Source organism: Hypomesus transpacificus, chromosome 22, assembly GCF_021917145.1.
Source record: "Hypomesus transpacificus isolate Combined female chromosome 22, fHypTra1, whole genome shotgun sequence".
Classification (NCBI taxonomy): domain Eukaryota; kingdom Metazoa; phylum Chordata; class Actinopteri; order Osmeriformes; family Osmeridae; genus Hypomesus; species Hypomesus transpacificus.
In genome coordinates, this window is record NC_061081.1 from 7941870 (window position 1) to 7956462 (window position 14593).

Consider the following 14593-nt stretch of genomic DNA (forward strand, 5'->3'; position numbering starts at 1 on the left):
TGTAGGCAGCCCTATTCAGATTTAAAATGTCCTAGTATTTCATGTAATTCATGATCCCATGTGTCTTAAGAAGGTTCCCAGGGCATTTGGAGGAATAATAGCAAACACAACATCACATTGTTTACTCATTTTTGCCAACGGGTGCCATTAATTCTGGAGTTGACTGTAGAGATGAGAGCACGGGAACATTCTCTGATGCATATCTTTGATATCATTAGCCTGCAGGGGTGCATCTAGACATGTTCACATGCTGTGGCAAGGGGGTGGCAGGAGGTATAGGGTGGCATGAAGGTGTGGATGAAATAATGCCAATAATAATAATAATAATTATATTTTTGAATGAATACTACTATTAGGTAATTGAAAACAAATGTTTTAGTACGGGGAGATTGGGTGGCAAGGCTTTTTAGGTGGAGTGCCAGCTACCACCCCTTGGATCCACCAGAGCCTAGATGATGTCCCCCACTGTCTCTACATAGCCAGGCTGGTAGAGGCCATGGGTGGAAGTGGGTCCCTCTGTAGGAGGCCAGAAATCTGGTCTTTATTTAGTCGATTAGGATTTGGAAGTTATCCCTATGCATTGTTTTCAGATTATTAACAAAGTCTGAAGAACAGGCAGTTAGAGACACACAACTGATACATGCAAGGATGTTCACAAACCACTAGATGGTGATCTATAAACGTGAGACAGACCAAACATTTCCCTGTAGCAAGGCAAGGCAAAACTAGCCATGGTCTGAAAGGAAGGTAACAGAAAAAGGAAGGAAGTACTTTACACTGAATGACTTCCTGACTGGATAATGATCTGACTCCCAAACAACAAAAGGATTGAGGTGGTGTCACTTGCACACTCAACATACTTAACATGTTCCAACCAACATATACAATTGTATGAGAACTTTTTCTGTTTTTCATTTATTCTTTTGCTTGATATCTAAGCAGGACACTAAAGAAACATATTTTGGCAGTTAACAGTTTGTTAACATAAGAGAAGAGTAGAAAAGTCAAGTTAATATGTTTAGGTGTGTCCTTTAAACACTGACCATGGTTTAATGATTTGCAAGTACTAACCTACATGTTCGATGCCAAAACCCTGACCATCTTCCTTACTGTCCTGAAACTATAAAATACAGTCTGAAAGCACCGTTAGTAACCTAACCTATCCTATCCATACGACCTGGACCACACTGTGGCTGGTATAGAAGTTTCTCCCTCACTGCAAAACAGAAAGCTACCCTGTGTCGTGTGTTTCCTGGAGCTTGAAACAAAAATGTAGTGGTCTACTCTAGAGTAGCCACTGCAGCTTCTGAGGCTTATGTTTCTAAAAGAAAAAAATGTAGAGGCTTAGGAAAAACCAGTCCAGTGTGCCATTTAGTCTTTCCAGACCCCAGTATTTGTGGTGTGTAACGTCGTTTTTCTCTGGTTAGTCATGAGTGGGGAAATGTTAACTGGGGGGCTTCAACCTTTTTTCATTCTTTTTTTTTTATACCAGTCTGAATTTACCAGGAACGGCATTTACAGAGGGCCTGTATCCTAATTAGGGTTACCATGATCATTAGGTGTTATTAAAAGTGCATGGGAGAGAGTGAGATACTATTTTCGTTTTTGTCTAGGAGGGGGAGATGAAGATTCATATTAATATTATATTCTGTGAGTGCGTCTACCATGTCAAAATTAAATACGAGTTACTATAGTACTGTCCATGTGCAGTCCATACAGCCATAGGTTACAGTTTTCCTCCCAGTTGTGGGTTACTATAGAGACGCCTGGTTGCATACATGCCGGTCCCCCTGCAATGAGCCAATGAACAGTAGGAATAAGGTGTCTGGTTACTCCCAGTTAACCCCTAGATGTGCAAAGGGAGGGGGAAAAGAATGCTTCTCAGGAGCAATGGTTACTAGGCTGATCCCGAGCAAACTGAAAGCCGCACATAATCCCGCGACAGTTTTGATATATTTTTAACGCTACGAATTATTACTTATTTCCAAATGGTTTCATTACATGGATTATAGAAACTATTTCATTGTTTTGGGGTATTTTTTTGTACTCAACTAGGACCTCGAGAGACAAACCTGTTGCCTATTCGACAGCTCAGCCGCAGTCAACTTCAAGATGTTCTATTGTGGATGGGGTGACGCGCAGTCTCGTTACTTTACACTTCTGTAGTGAAATTGGAGTGCAGATATCTTTTGTTCAGTTTCATAAGTCTCATCATTTGACTGGTAAGTTTAATATTTTACCATATACATTTGAGGTATTATTCTGAAACTTTGAACAGCTTTGTTTCGAGTTCACTGAAACGGCTAATTCGACTAGCATCTCACAAGACGTTAACAAGCTTTGTTTTCGACAATAACCACAGGTTTTTCTCAACTACTTGAGAATATGGGCAGTTTCATCCAATGAGTTTACAGAATACTGAGTATTTTTTTATACATCAGGGGTACGCAGACTGAAATGTGCTCAAGCAAGCAATAGCCAGGAATGTGTGTTGCAACAAGGTTACCGCTGCAGGAAATATGTTGCCCACGCGATGTCACAGGATGGAACAAACTTGTTTTCCCAGCCATAATAGGAATTTAGCAAATAACCTGTCCTAGATTTGTACAGTGCCTAGGATTTCCTTGTATCTGGAACATGTTTTAAATAGACAGCAGAATAGAGGATGAGCAGTCATTGCAGGCCATTCCTGTATGCAATCAAGACCAGTCTCTCAACCAAGCAGTGCTACATTTGATTATGAATAGTCCTAATAACACTCCTTAATGTTATTGCTAGCATAGATAATGGCAGAATGATTGACATTTCTGATATTACAGAATATAGGGGTTCCTATTTTTTTTACTCATTTGAGTCACACAGGCTGTTGATATAATTAAACCTTCAGATTGATGCAACATTAGTCTTTACAGGACTATCCTACCTGATCAGTAAGCCTACCACTGCAGTCTATAGTTGTACTACTGAGGATAGGCCTTATACTGAGGATAGGCCAACTACTGCAGTCTATAGTGTAGCACTGGGAGTAGAACTATACTGGTGTAGTCTATAGTTGCACCTACTATTTTAAACTAGTTTGGGATTTGCATTTGTAAAATATTAGGAGGTAAATAGGAATGAAATATGAAACGGAGAATTAAACCACAATGTATGTTGAGTTGTCACTGGTCTCCCTCTTTCTACTCTCAACTTGGCAGTAATCATCTAACTGCAGAAAGGTCTGAGATATTTAGCATACTAGGCATCCTGTGACATTGCAAGGGTGTGAACCAGTAACTTAAACGGTAGCCTACGTCTTGTGTGTTTTCAGTTTGAAGCAAATACATTTTTTGAATTCTGGCAAGGTTCCCTTTTCTTTGCGAGTGTTCCCTGGAATTCCATAGAAAGATGTTCACCTCAAATTGACATGGAAAAGGAAGCAGCTTGTTTTCAGATGTTTGATTTATAGGGTTGAAAACGGTCATCATTCCATTAAGATGTTATGTATATAATTGGACAGCTTGGACAAGTATTTATACACAAGTTGTCTGTGTTTGGTGGTCAGTCTATGGTAAGTTGTCTGTGTTTGGTGGTCAGTTGTACTGTTTCAAGTTGTCTGTGTTTGGTGGTCAGTTGTACTGTTTCAAGTTGTCTGTGTTTGGTGGTCAGTTGTACTGTTTCAAGTTGTCTGTGTTTGGTGGTCAGTTGTACTGTTTCAAGTTGTCTGTGTTTGGTGGTCAGTTGTACTGTTTCAAGTTGTCTGTGTTTGGTGGTCAGTTGTACTGTTTCAAGTTGTCTGTGTTTGGTGGTCAGTTGTACTGTTTCAAGTTGTCTGTGTTTGGTGGTCAGTTGTACTGTTTCAAGTTGTCTGTGTTTGGTGGTCAGTTGTACTGTTTCAAGTTGTCTGTGTTTGGTGGTCAGTTGTACTGTTTCAAGTTGTCTGTGTTTGGTGGTCAGTTGTACTGTTTCAAGTTGTCTGTGTTTGGTGGTCAGTTGTACTGTTTCAAGTTGAGTACATGCTGTACATCAGAGAACATTTCTCAGTATTTCTCTTGAAAATTATATTTGAGTTTGTTTCATGGTTGATAAATGCAGCAGAGATTGCCCCCCCCAAAAAACAAACAACAAAAAAAACAGCTAGGGACTGGGTAAAGAGAACTATCCCGTTTCAAGGATTAAGCTATTCTCCTGAAATCATTGCGACCGCAGCTGAGACCAGACCGAAGGCGAACATCTTTGAACAAACTTTGTCCATTTTTTGGGTGAAGAAAACCACTCAGCGTTTCTCTCCTCTGCTGCGGAGGCTGTCTGTTTTGGGCCGCTGATTCCCCGACCCCTCCCTCCACCCGTGCTCCAAAATAATGAGCAGGATCATGGACCAATGGGAGAAGAGCTGGCCACCACAGCAGCCCTCAAAGAGGATAAAAACATTCCACTGTAGGCCTCTATTGAAAAAACAAGAGCCACAAAACAATCAAACGAAGGTCTTCCCCCATGGCAGATCTCACTACCCTATTCTATTGTGCAATGAGCTGGACTGGTAGTAACCCACTTTCCCCAGCTTCCCATTGACCAAAGTATTTAACATGCCTGCATTCCTGCATAAATACGTATAAAATACTATCTTATTAACTCCCAAATGTACGGCCCATCCCCAAAATGTTCCCACGAGATGTCGATTGTGATGGAGAGTGAGTTTTCTTTCTTATTGCACAGCAACATTTTCAGGATTGGAATGTGCACGCCAGATTGTCATAACGTTTCACATCAGAAGGACGACCCTATGTAGACAAGTTTGGATGTCAGCCCTCAAGCCTGGCTGGACCCGTCCCGTAGCTCTGCCCATGATGCGCAGACAGACACCACCAGAGTGTCTGACTCCACACTTTCATTGAAATGTGAGAGTCACAGCAACTATTTAGGTGGTGATGGTTTTTTTGCTTAGTCAATTTGAATCCTTTAAACCCAGGGCTTCCTATGCTTGTGTTGCATCACGTCGCAGTGGGATTGGGAGGATTTAAATTGTGACAAAGCCACAGCACAGCAGCTGTGTGCCTTCCATGGCCAGGGTTTGGAGCCCAGAGGACTGGATGGGTCCTATTGCAAGCTAAACCCCCCCCCCCCCCCCCCCCCCTAACAATTTAATTCCCCAAATCCAAAATATGCAAAAGTGTCAGTTTTGACAAAATACTTTTTCCAGTAAGGTATTTCAATTTTATATAAATTATAGATTTTTTTAAGATAGATAGAAAATAATTGGTGTTAGTTGCTTGAGGAAAGCAAGTACTTGGAGATCACGTGTACATCTTAACTCAGAAGGCCAAATTAGATGTATAAAAAGTTTCTCTCCAGCACAGCCTGTTGTGACTTGTCTCTGTGTAACGAAACACAAAGTATGGTGCACATATCGGTGGTAGCATTACGTTTGTTACTACAGCAGGGCTGTCCAACCCTGTCTGTGAAGGTTTTTCTTCAAACCCTAATTTGGCACATCTGATTAATTAGCTGATCGACATGCTGAAACAGGTTAGTTGTAAACTAGATTGGAGGGAAAGCAAACAGAAGGATAGCCCTGAAGGTACAAGGTTGGATAGCCCTGGACTTTCCCTCTTGAGCTTTTGTGGATGAGTCTAGATATCCACGCGCTATATATATATATATATATATATATATATATATATAATGAATGAATGGTTTCATGTCACGGCACGTGTACCTAATCTGTAACGTGTGTGACATTGTCATTGTCCCCCCCCCCCCCCCCCAGGGAAGATGCACGTGTCTCTGGCTGAAGCTCTGGAGGTGCGAGGGGGTCCACTGCAGGAGGAGGAGGTCTGGGCTGTGCTCAGTCAGAGCGCAGAGAGTCTTCAGGAGCTCTTCCGCCGAGGTATGGGAATAATGCAGCTCCACGGACAAACATCAAAACATACACGTGAAAAACAGTTGTTCTCTCTCTCAGCAATTTCAAAGATCTCATTTCTTAAAGCAGTTAAGTTTCTCCTTTTGTTCTAATACAAAATCATAATACTTTACAACTTTTTATTAAAGGCAGAGTAGGTAAGTTTTGTAAAACTTGCAATTTAGCAATATGGGTTTATGATTTATTGATTGCTATCAGGATGTGAAGTTTATTTCTGCAAATATGACAATGCTTCTGAAAAACATGACCACCCCTGCCTTTGAGGAAAAGTACCTCATTGATCTTTCCCCCGTTCCATTCTCCCTCATTCATGCCCGCCATTATCTCTCCCCTGAAGCATTTCTAGAATTTCATGGGAATTCATCCTCCTTTTGCTCCGGTTCATGTTTTCAAAAGCAAATCCAAATTTATCACATATCAAATGCAGTTTGTCGGCGTGCTTATCAAAAGACAACATTGAAAGTGGATGTGTTGAGCGCGGCATTGTACAGTGGTTGTAAAAATGACTAATCGGCAGTACGAAGGTATTATCATTTATTTATTTTTATCCCACACACCCCCTAATTCACTAGATGATTGATGAAACCCATTTTAGGAAAAGTCATAGACAGAGAGATTAAGGGGTTTTATTTTCAGAGTTACATGCATTTCAAAACGCCTGGGGTGGTTAAAAAAGGACCCTGTGTTAAAGGCACTCATGAACAAACATCTTTCCAACAGTTCAGATGGTCAGCTTCGTCTTGGTGTCTGTAGTTTTATGTGTGATTCTGGGAGTGGTTAAACTAAAGTGGTTAGACTACAGCGTCAGAGCTGCCAGTTGGAACACTCATCCTTCCTGCCCTGCCCCCTGTTCTACTCTGTGCGGCACAGTGTGCCATTATCATTCCTGTTAACTGATGGGTTTTAGGGCTCTTTGTTAAGTGTGGTTTTTCTTACCATCTTGGAGCTTGAACGGGTTTCCTCCAGCCCCCCCCCCCACACACACACACACAGACACACACATTATCTATCACCCACACACTTGCATGTGTCATCCCTATGTCCCTCTTAAAGGAACAGGTCACCGCTCTCCAGGGCAACCTCACCCCATGGGTGTCATCATCCCACCGCACCCTCCTTTCTCTTTCAATATCCTAAAGTTAGTTTTTCACCCTATAAGACAGGGCTCGAAATTGCGAAAACTTTGGTCGCATAGGCTGCCAAAATTGTTTTATTAACAGTACAACTAAAAAAGGGGACGAAAACTTCAGAAATGATATTATTTACAGTTTTTTTGTTACATGAAGTCACATGAAATGGCTTATTGATTAAAGTCATTGCTTTCTAACATTCTTTTTAGTATTTCATGACAGGGAGGGTCAAACTTATGCACTCAACACTAGATATTTGGGTGCCTTTCCAATCTGGGAGCACTGCAATACAGTTGTCAGAAATCCAGTGCTTTCTGTGTGGAATGTTGTGCAGTCAGTGAACCTGTCTTTTCCTTGCTCCGATGTTCTGTGGACCCAGACTAAGACAGCCACTGGTGAATCCTCGCATGCGGTTCCAGATGTAGCAATGCAGGGGGGATGTTGAGTGTCTCCAGAAATCCTCCTTTTCTGTCTGCAAATTTCTGTCTCAGCCTTATGGATTGAAGTTGTCTTAATGTCGCATTTTTACTCACTTATTTTGACACAACTCATTTTTTACCTTTCACCTTTACCATGGGCACTTGATGGGTTTTATATGCCAGCTATGTACTGAATTATGCAATTGTTCCACCCACACCATGATCTCACCAACGTCCGGGTGAAGTTTTTTTTTTACAGTAGCAATACTTACTCTATAGAGTTAGACCACATACCAGTGACTAAGCTGGTACCGCAGAGCCATTGCAGTTCCTTGTTCGTGTTCTAGGTGTACAATATCAAGCTGTGTGACATCATGTTTCCTGAGCTGTGGGTGAACAACTCATCAGTTGTCCCCCAGTCAAGGCTATGGCTGGTGTTACTGCTGGAACTAGCATGCTATCCCGCCAAAAGACAAAGGCTGCTTTATTATCCGCTGTCTGTCCGCACTCTCATAAAGGAGGTTCAAAAGGCCTTCCCTTGAATGCATGCCAGTCTCCATGACTGTAGACAGGTCATCTATTCACCCCCCCTCCCCAACTGATCTTTGAAATACTTTTTTGCTCTCACGTACACACATGCATAGTAGTGATGGTGAAATTGAGGTCCATTTTGATCCTGAGGCAGTGCAGAAGAAGAGTCTAACAGGAAAGAGACAGCCCAACTAGTGTGTGTGTGTGTGTTACCTCCCCTCCTTCAGGGCTGTGTGAGGCAGCATGCTAGGCATGTGTCTGAGGGGCTTCTTTCCTGTGTTGTGGAGGCAGGAGGTTAGCCTTGGAACTCTCAGCAGGCCACGTTTTCCAGCAGATGTCCTTGAGGTGCAAGTTGTAAAAGCCATTTTACCAGCTATGCTCAGACATTTCCCTACCATTCTGGCAGGTCCCCTGAATGGTGATAAGCTTTCAATGTGCTTTTGAAACCTTTCACATACATTATATTCCGCAATGGAGACTTCCCTCCAGAACCAAGGTTTTATATGTAATCTGTTATCATAAATGTAATTACTTTTTTGCAAATACGTTTTCATCTTCAGTAGCCAGCCATCACCAAAATCTTGGTATTTAAGAAGGTGTTAGAAGGCCAAGGCCAAACACAACTTAGGGTCTTTTAAGAATTTAAGTCATGAATTCCTGTAGTTGAGAACGCTCTCTGTAGCTACTACTTTGCTGCAAGCCGTGCAAAGACTTAACCACCTCTAGGTACATTTTTGCATGGGAACCAGACAGATCTGCGAGCACATGTTTCATTTGCTCTGGCAGAAACGTGCGCAGACCCTCCCATTCAGACAGATTTCCATGGGCCTGGATAGCGCCGAGCCAGTCTAATATGAGGCGTGTTTCATACCATGACTGGACACAGAACCACTGTTGAGACATTGTCCAAACCATGATGACATTCTATCCAATTGCGTCCAGAGTCACTTTGCTCTGCACCCGTTGATAATGGCCCTTGCCAATCTAAAATGAACTGAGAGGTTCTATTTAGAGGACACCACCCTGGCTCTGTGCCTGATCATCTGTGTGGCGTCCCAGATAATACAGATAACAGCGAATAAGATATGGTCTGTCTGGATGCACCAGCTGAGCATGTCCCAGATGGCTTGCTCTGTTGCATGTGTGTATTTCTGTGCTGTCTGGGGAAGTTTGAGGAGAGCATGGGATACATTTCAACTGACTATTTTCTCTATTTTATTAATTTCTATTATGGGTCTGTCATAGCTGTTGTACTATAGTCTTATGGATGATTGGTTGACATAGTTTAGTATTGAGCAGCATTACCATTATATAGAATATTGGGCTCTAGATTCAGGGAACGGTGTTGTGTACTGGCATATCAGTGTGTCAATGACATCTATAAACATTGTTAGAGAACTTTCCAACAGCAAAATGGTCACAAAGTGCTCAACAAGAGATTGTATTTACTCTGAGAAGTATTTTGCGCCTCAAGCCCTGTTTTCCTTGTTTCTCCTCTCACAAGGAAATATCCGTCAAAGAATGGAATTTTGCAGCGCTGCTTAAACATTCGTTTGTTTATATTTTTAAACTTCTCTGTAATCCAATCACTGGTCTGTGGCTTCGGAGGAAAAGAGCATAACTCATACCCTCTTTCTGTTTCCATCTGTCACTTTGCAATGGGGAAGGAACAAGTATTTTTCTTTCGGTTAGTTTAAATTGCCAAACTCTAGACGTGCAGTGCAGTTATCTATGGCGGTGCAGTGTTATCCACAATTGTAAACATTGACAGTGTACTCCATGGAGTTGGTTCTCCGCTGGTCAAAATGGAGGTAAAGAGTGCCACACAGCTCTACGAGCTGCGTCTGACCTTCTGACCTTTTCCATGCAAAGCTCTGTGTAACAGACTGCTCTGGGTTTCTTCAATATGGGGAAACAGACATTTCGATCGTCTGTGTAATTACTTGTTGCACGGTCTGATTGACAATAAAGTTCACTTTGACTTGACTGTTTAGAATAATCTCGAGAGTGTGTGTGTGTGTGTGTCCTGCCCAGACCCTGCAGCGCTGGGCTTCATCATCTCCCCCTGGTCCCTGCTGCTCATGCCCTCAGGCAGCATCTCCTTCACAGATGAGAACGTCACCCAGCAGGACCTGAGGGCCTTCACGGCCCCGGAGCTCCTCGAAGGCCTCACCCTGGCCTCCGTCTCCGACATCGAGAAGGTACGGTACAGCGGCCTCGCTCCGCCGCCCACAACCTTGTTGTCATTAGATTCTGTGGGCCTCAAATATGCTTGAATGTGCCAATGACGTCAGACATCGAGCATCAATCAACATTTAAAGTCATGTATATTTTTCTGGAACCGAGTGAATTTCACCGCTCCTCCCCTCGTTTCCCTGTTGTCAAAATGGGTGTGTATCTCTTTAAGGTAGTGTGGAGTCGGGCTGCACTTGAAAGACCTTGAAGACGATGTTGCATTCTTTGGCAACCCCAAAGTTATTCTTTCCTTTCCCAAGTCCAATTTTGAGGGGGAAGTGATTTTCTTAGAGGCAGCCTGGTGCAGAATTGTTAAGGAAAGGAAAATGGAAAAATGTTTTGGGGTTTAACTGAAAGCACTCCAGCATAACATGTAGGGGTACTGTGTTCACTACGTTTTTATTTTTACATTTTAGATAAGACACAATCTAACCGTTTATCCCCGCACAGGACAAAGTGTCAGCAGATGTGACATTTCCGGTGTTTTCTCCTCATTTAATTAAATACAACTGTAACAGTCTATATATTAGTTCCAACTGGAACGGTCTGAATATTAGTTCCAACTGGAACAGTCTGAATATTTTTTCTACTGCTATTTTTTTTGTTTTGTTACTACTGTACTACACACAATCTACACTGAAGCCATTTGTGTATCATTCTAATGCATCTCCTTTCTTTCCAGATGCACATGTACTCACTTGGGATGACCCTCTTCTGGGGAGCCGATTATGAAATCCCTCAAAGTCAGGTACGATTAGGACCACCAGCCTATGAGTCACTTGTAGCTCTTGTGTAACCGTCCAACAAAAACCTTTTGCCAAAACAGTAGGCCAAAGATGCTCACAGCCTAATTTGATATTGTCAAAACAAAAATCCCTAAAATGACATGTTGTGTGTTTGTGGCAGCCCATGAAGCTGGGGGAGCACCTGAACAGCATGCTGCTCAACATGTGTGACGACACCACGCTGAGCCGCATGTCGGTGCGGACCGTCCTGGACGCCTGCAGCACTCACATCCGCAGCTCCAGCTGTGAGCCCTCCTTCTCCTACATCAGGAAGCTGGTCCGCCTGGTGCTCGGCAGTCTGTCCCAGGTACACCACACACACACACACAGGCATACACACAAATGTACACACAAACATACACACACGCACACAGGTACACACTCATACCCTACAAAGGGAAATCCATGGTTGGACAACTGGACTGGCCAGTTCATGATCCTGTCCTTTTCAGTATAATTGATATGACCTGAACTAAACTTATCAAGGCAATTAGTTCTCGTAACATTTCAGCATGTTTACTGTCACTTAGTTGTTTTAAGTCCTTGCCTGATGACAATGCTTGATTCTGTAACCACACATGTTCAATGGCAGATATTTATTCAAACCTAAATGAGAAAAGTGCACAATTACGTGTAACATCACAGCACAGGATTATATATGTCTGTCTACCCTGAAGACTATTTACCCACCTCCCCTTCCCTGTTTTGCCCACCTTTTATACCACTGTGCCTTTCTTCTCTCTGTCTCTCAGCTGGATGGTCTGATGTCACAGAGTGAGAGGGAATCTCTACCAGAGCGGAGTAAGGAGATTCGGGACAGGCTTCGAGGAAAAGGCCTCCCCTTAGGTACCACAAGCTGTCCCCCCTTCAGCCTCCTGCCTGGGGGGCTTCCCTGGAGGCAGGAGGACCACCCCAGTGAGCCTCCACAGGAAGCCTGATGTCCCTTTACAGCCTGTTAGGGGGCCTATTGCAAAAAAGACCCCCTATCAGTTGCTATACCCAAAGTGATTTACTCATCCATGTTTGTCGAACAATGGGCATCAAACTGCTTGAACATGAACTAATGCCAATGTGATTACTTTTTTGGCGGAGGGAACACATATCATTGCTCTCTACACGTTCTGATTAAGTATAAATTGGTCACCATATCCCAGTGCGAAGGAAGTGATTCAGTATACAGTACCAATCAGAGGTTTGGACACATTTTCCCCGAATGGAAAAAATAATAATAAAATTATATATATATATATATATAAACAGAAGGGCAAGTTTTAGCAGGCCCCACCACCATGACTTGAATGTGGGTGATATATCGGCCACAGAACACTGACTAAAGACAAGCCCACTTGAGATCAGTCAGGCTATGGGAGGAGGAAAGAGGAAAATGCCTTTGAAAAATGTGACAGTGGGTGACGAGAAGCCTTTTGTGGGAATTAATAATTAAATGATGGTTAAGAAGAAATGATAAATATAAACCGTTTGAGGTGAACTGGATGCCATTTGAGTGTGTGTGTGTGTGTGTGGACAAAGAACTCCCTACAGAAGCCCAATGGCAAGAGAGTGGAGGCAAGTTAGAACCAGTAGACCAGCTTTGTAGATACAAGCATTTGATATGGGTGTATTCTCTTCTTATTTACTCCCACTTATTTGAGCCAGTGCCACCTTCAGAATGACTCATGGAGGCTTAAGATGAGTCATTAATTCGAGCAACAATGGGTCATGACAGATGACCAAGAGCTGTACATGCATCGGAAAGTCTGAACTGGAACATCAGGCCATACGTTCACCCCATGAGTGGGAAGGAAGGGAGTGGAATGATCTGTCCAAGAAGGTTCCCTCCCTCTTCATGATGTTGGAGATGGGATCCACCTCTGGGCTTGGGCTTGGAGCTCCTCTGAGAAGTCTCTGCTCCTCAGACCCCGGCTTCACTCCGGAGGAAAAGAAGCCCTGACAATTCCTGCCAACTCAGAGGGGGGAAAAAATGCTATTTTGAGAGGAAGAAAAAACAAAAAAACACTAAGACAAGAAGCGCCACACCGCAAACCAGAACAGGGTTTAATTTAGGAAAATATGACCAAATCTTCCCTGCGGTTTGAGAAAAGCTGCAGCATTTTTCTTTTTGAGACCACGGTGGAGAAATTAAAACATGGCTGCCTGGCTGGTTATATAACCAGCGCATGGCATTGATTACATATACATATTTCAGAGTCAGTCGGTAATCTGGCTTATGGAGTCTGTATTGGTGCTTTGTTCCTCAGGTTCAGTCTGCCCAGCCCTAGGGAAAGTACATGCAAAGAGAATTAGCCAGTTCTCAAAGAGTTTTTCTTCTTTTCTTCCACTTAAGAGTACATCCGTTGTTTCTTTGTTTTAAGTCGCTGTGGCTCGTCATGATTTTGATGCTGGCAGCTTCAGCCTTGGTATGATTTCATGGTCTGCATTGCACTTAAGTCACACCACTGTCAGCAAATAAGTCTCGAGCTGCAAGTTTTGAGAGATTGTTTGCAGTGAGAATGTTCATTTATACCTTTACTTTTTGCTCTTTCAACCTCCTGCCAATCCACCCTCCCTTGTTCCTAAAAGACAAGTCTGTCTTTGATGTTGCTACCCCATAAAGACCCGGCATGTGCTTTGTAGGTTAAATCACCACATGCAGTGTTTTATAGGCCTGTGCTACCAATTCCCTACCTCTCCAACTCATGCTTTCATCTCTCTCTACACATATGCACCTATCATCCTTTCTCTCTCTTTCCCTGGCTCTCTCTCTCACCCACCCTCTCTCTCATCCTCTCTCTCGATCCGAAAACAAGGGCTCTCACTGTCTCAGAAAGTGAAGATGATCTGGTAAGGCAATATAGAAGTTTACTGGACATTCATGAGAGCACTCTGTTGAAAGTACCAGACTCTTAATATTCTGGGGGACAAGTTGGGGAGGGTTTTTCTGCTAGGTATGAAGTAATGGCCTGAAATGGTGGACTAAAAGTCTAGTCTATGTAATGTTTTTGTAGTTTTCTTTTTTCTTATACAGGAAAATAGTTTCAGAAATGTGAGTACTTCCAGTACTCTCTTTATAAGACGGCAGGTTGGACACTTTTCCAATGGTAGGGTAACTCTACAAATGAGTGGCATTAATAACACTCAGTGGCACTTTCAGGCCCCCTATTTCTCTGGTCATGTATTTCTGGACATGCTTGCGGTGTTCCACACATTCCATGAGACGCTAGGTAACCTATAGGGTCATTTTGTGTCATTTTCATGTACCATGCCTGCTATTGTGAATGAACGATTTTCCATTTATGAGTACTTCGAGTGTGTGTGTGTGTTAGCTGGCAATAAGGGACAGCAATTAAATTGCCATGTCTAATAGCCATATCATCCTGGACCGGTAGCAGAACTAAGGGAAAGTTTGTGATTAGTGTTTTCCAACAAAACAAACTTTAATTGCGCTGCTCAAATCAAAGTTTTAATACCCCACTACTCTCATTCCGGAAACCCAAATAGATTTTGGAACGCAATCTCTTGAACGTTAGCATTGCTACAGTGAGGGAATGTTTTGAGCTTATATTTGAGACGGAGCTTCATGTGGTGTGTCTGTGT

At 42.8% G+C, this 14593-nt stretch overlaps 1 protein-coding gene across 7 annotated transcripts in view; it reads left to right on the top strand.

The window, feature by feature from the left end:
- The first annotated feature begins 1863 nt into the window (after nucleotides 1-1863).
- ptpn13 (protein tyrosine phosphatase non-receptor type 13) overlaps nucleotides 1864-14593 on the top strand; it is a 40121-nt gene continuing 27391 nt past the window's right edge. For all 7 annotated transcript variants that reach the window (XM_047044375.1, XM_047044377.1, XM_047044380.1 and 4 more), the window contains exons 1-6: nucleotides 1864-2222; nucleotides 5747-5866; nucleotides 10014-10180; nucleotides 10897-10962; nucleotides 11121-11306; nucleotides 11752-11845. In XM_047044375.1, the coding sequence (XP_046900331.1) occupies nucleotides 5752-5866; nucleotides 10014-10180; nucleotides 10897-10962; nucleotides 11121-11306; nucleotides 11752-11845 (628 nt within the window). In that variant the 5' untranslated portion in view covers nucleotides 1864-2222; nucleotides 5747-5751. The remainder of the gene's footprint in view (nucleotides 2223-5746; nucleotides 5867-10013; nucleotides 10181-10896; nucleotides 10963-11120; nucleotides 11307-11751; nucleotides 11846-14593) is intronic.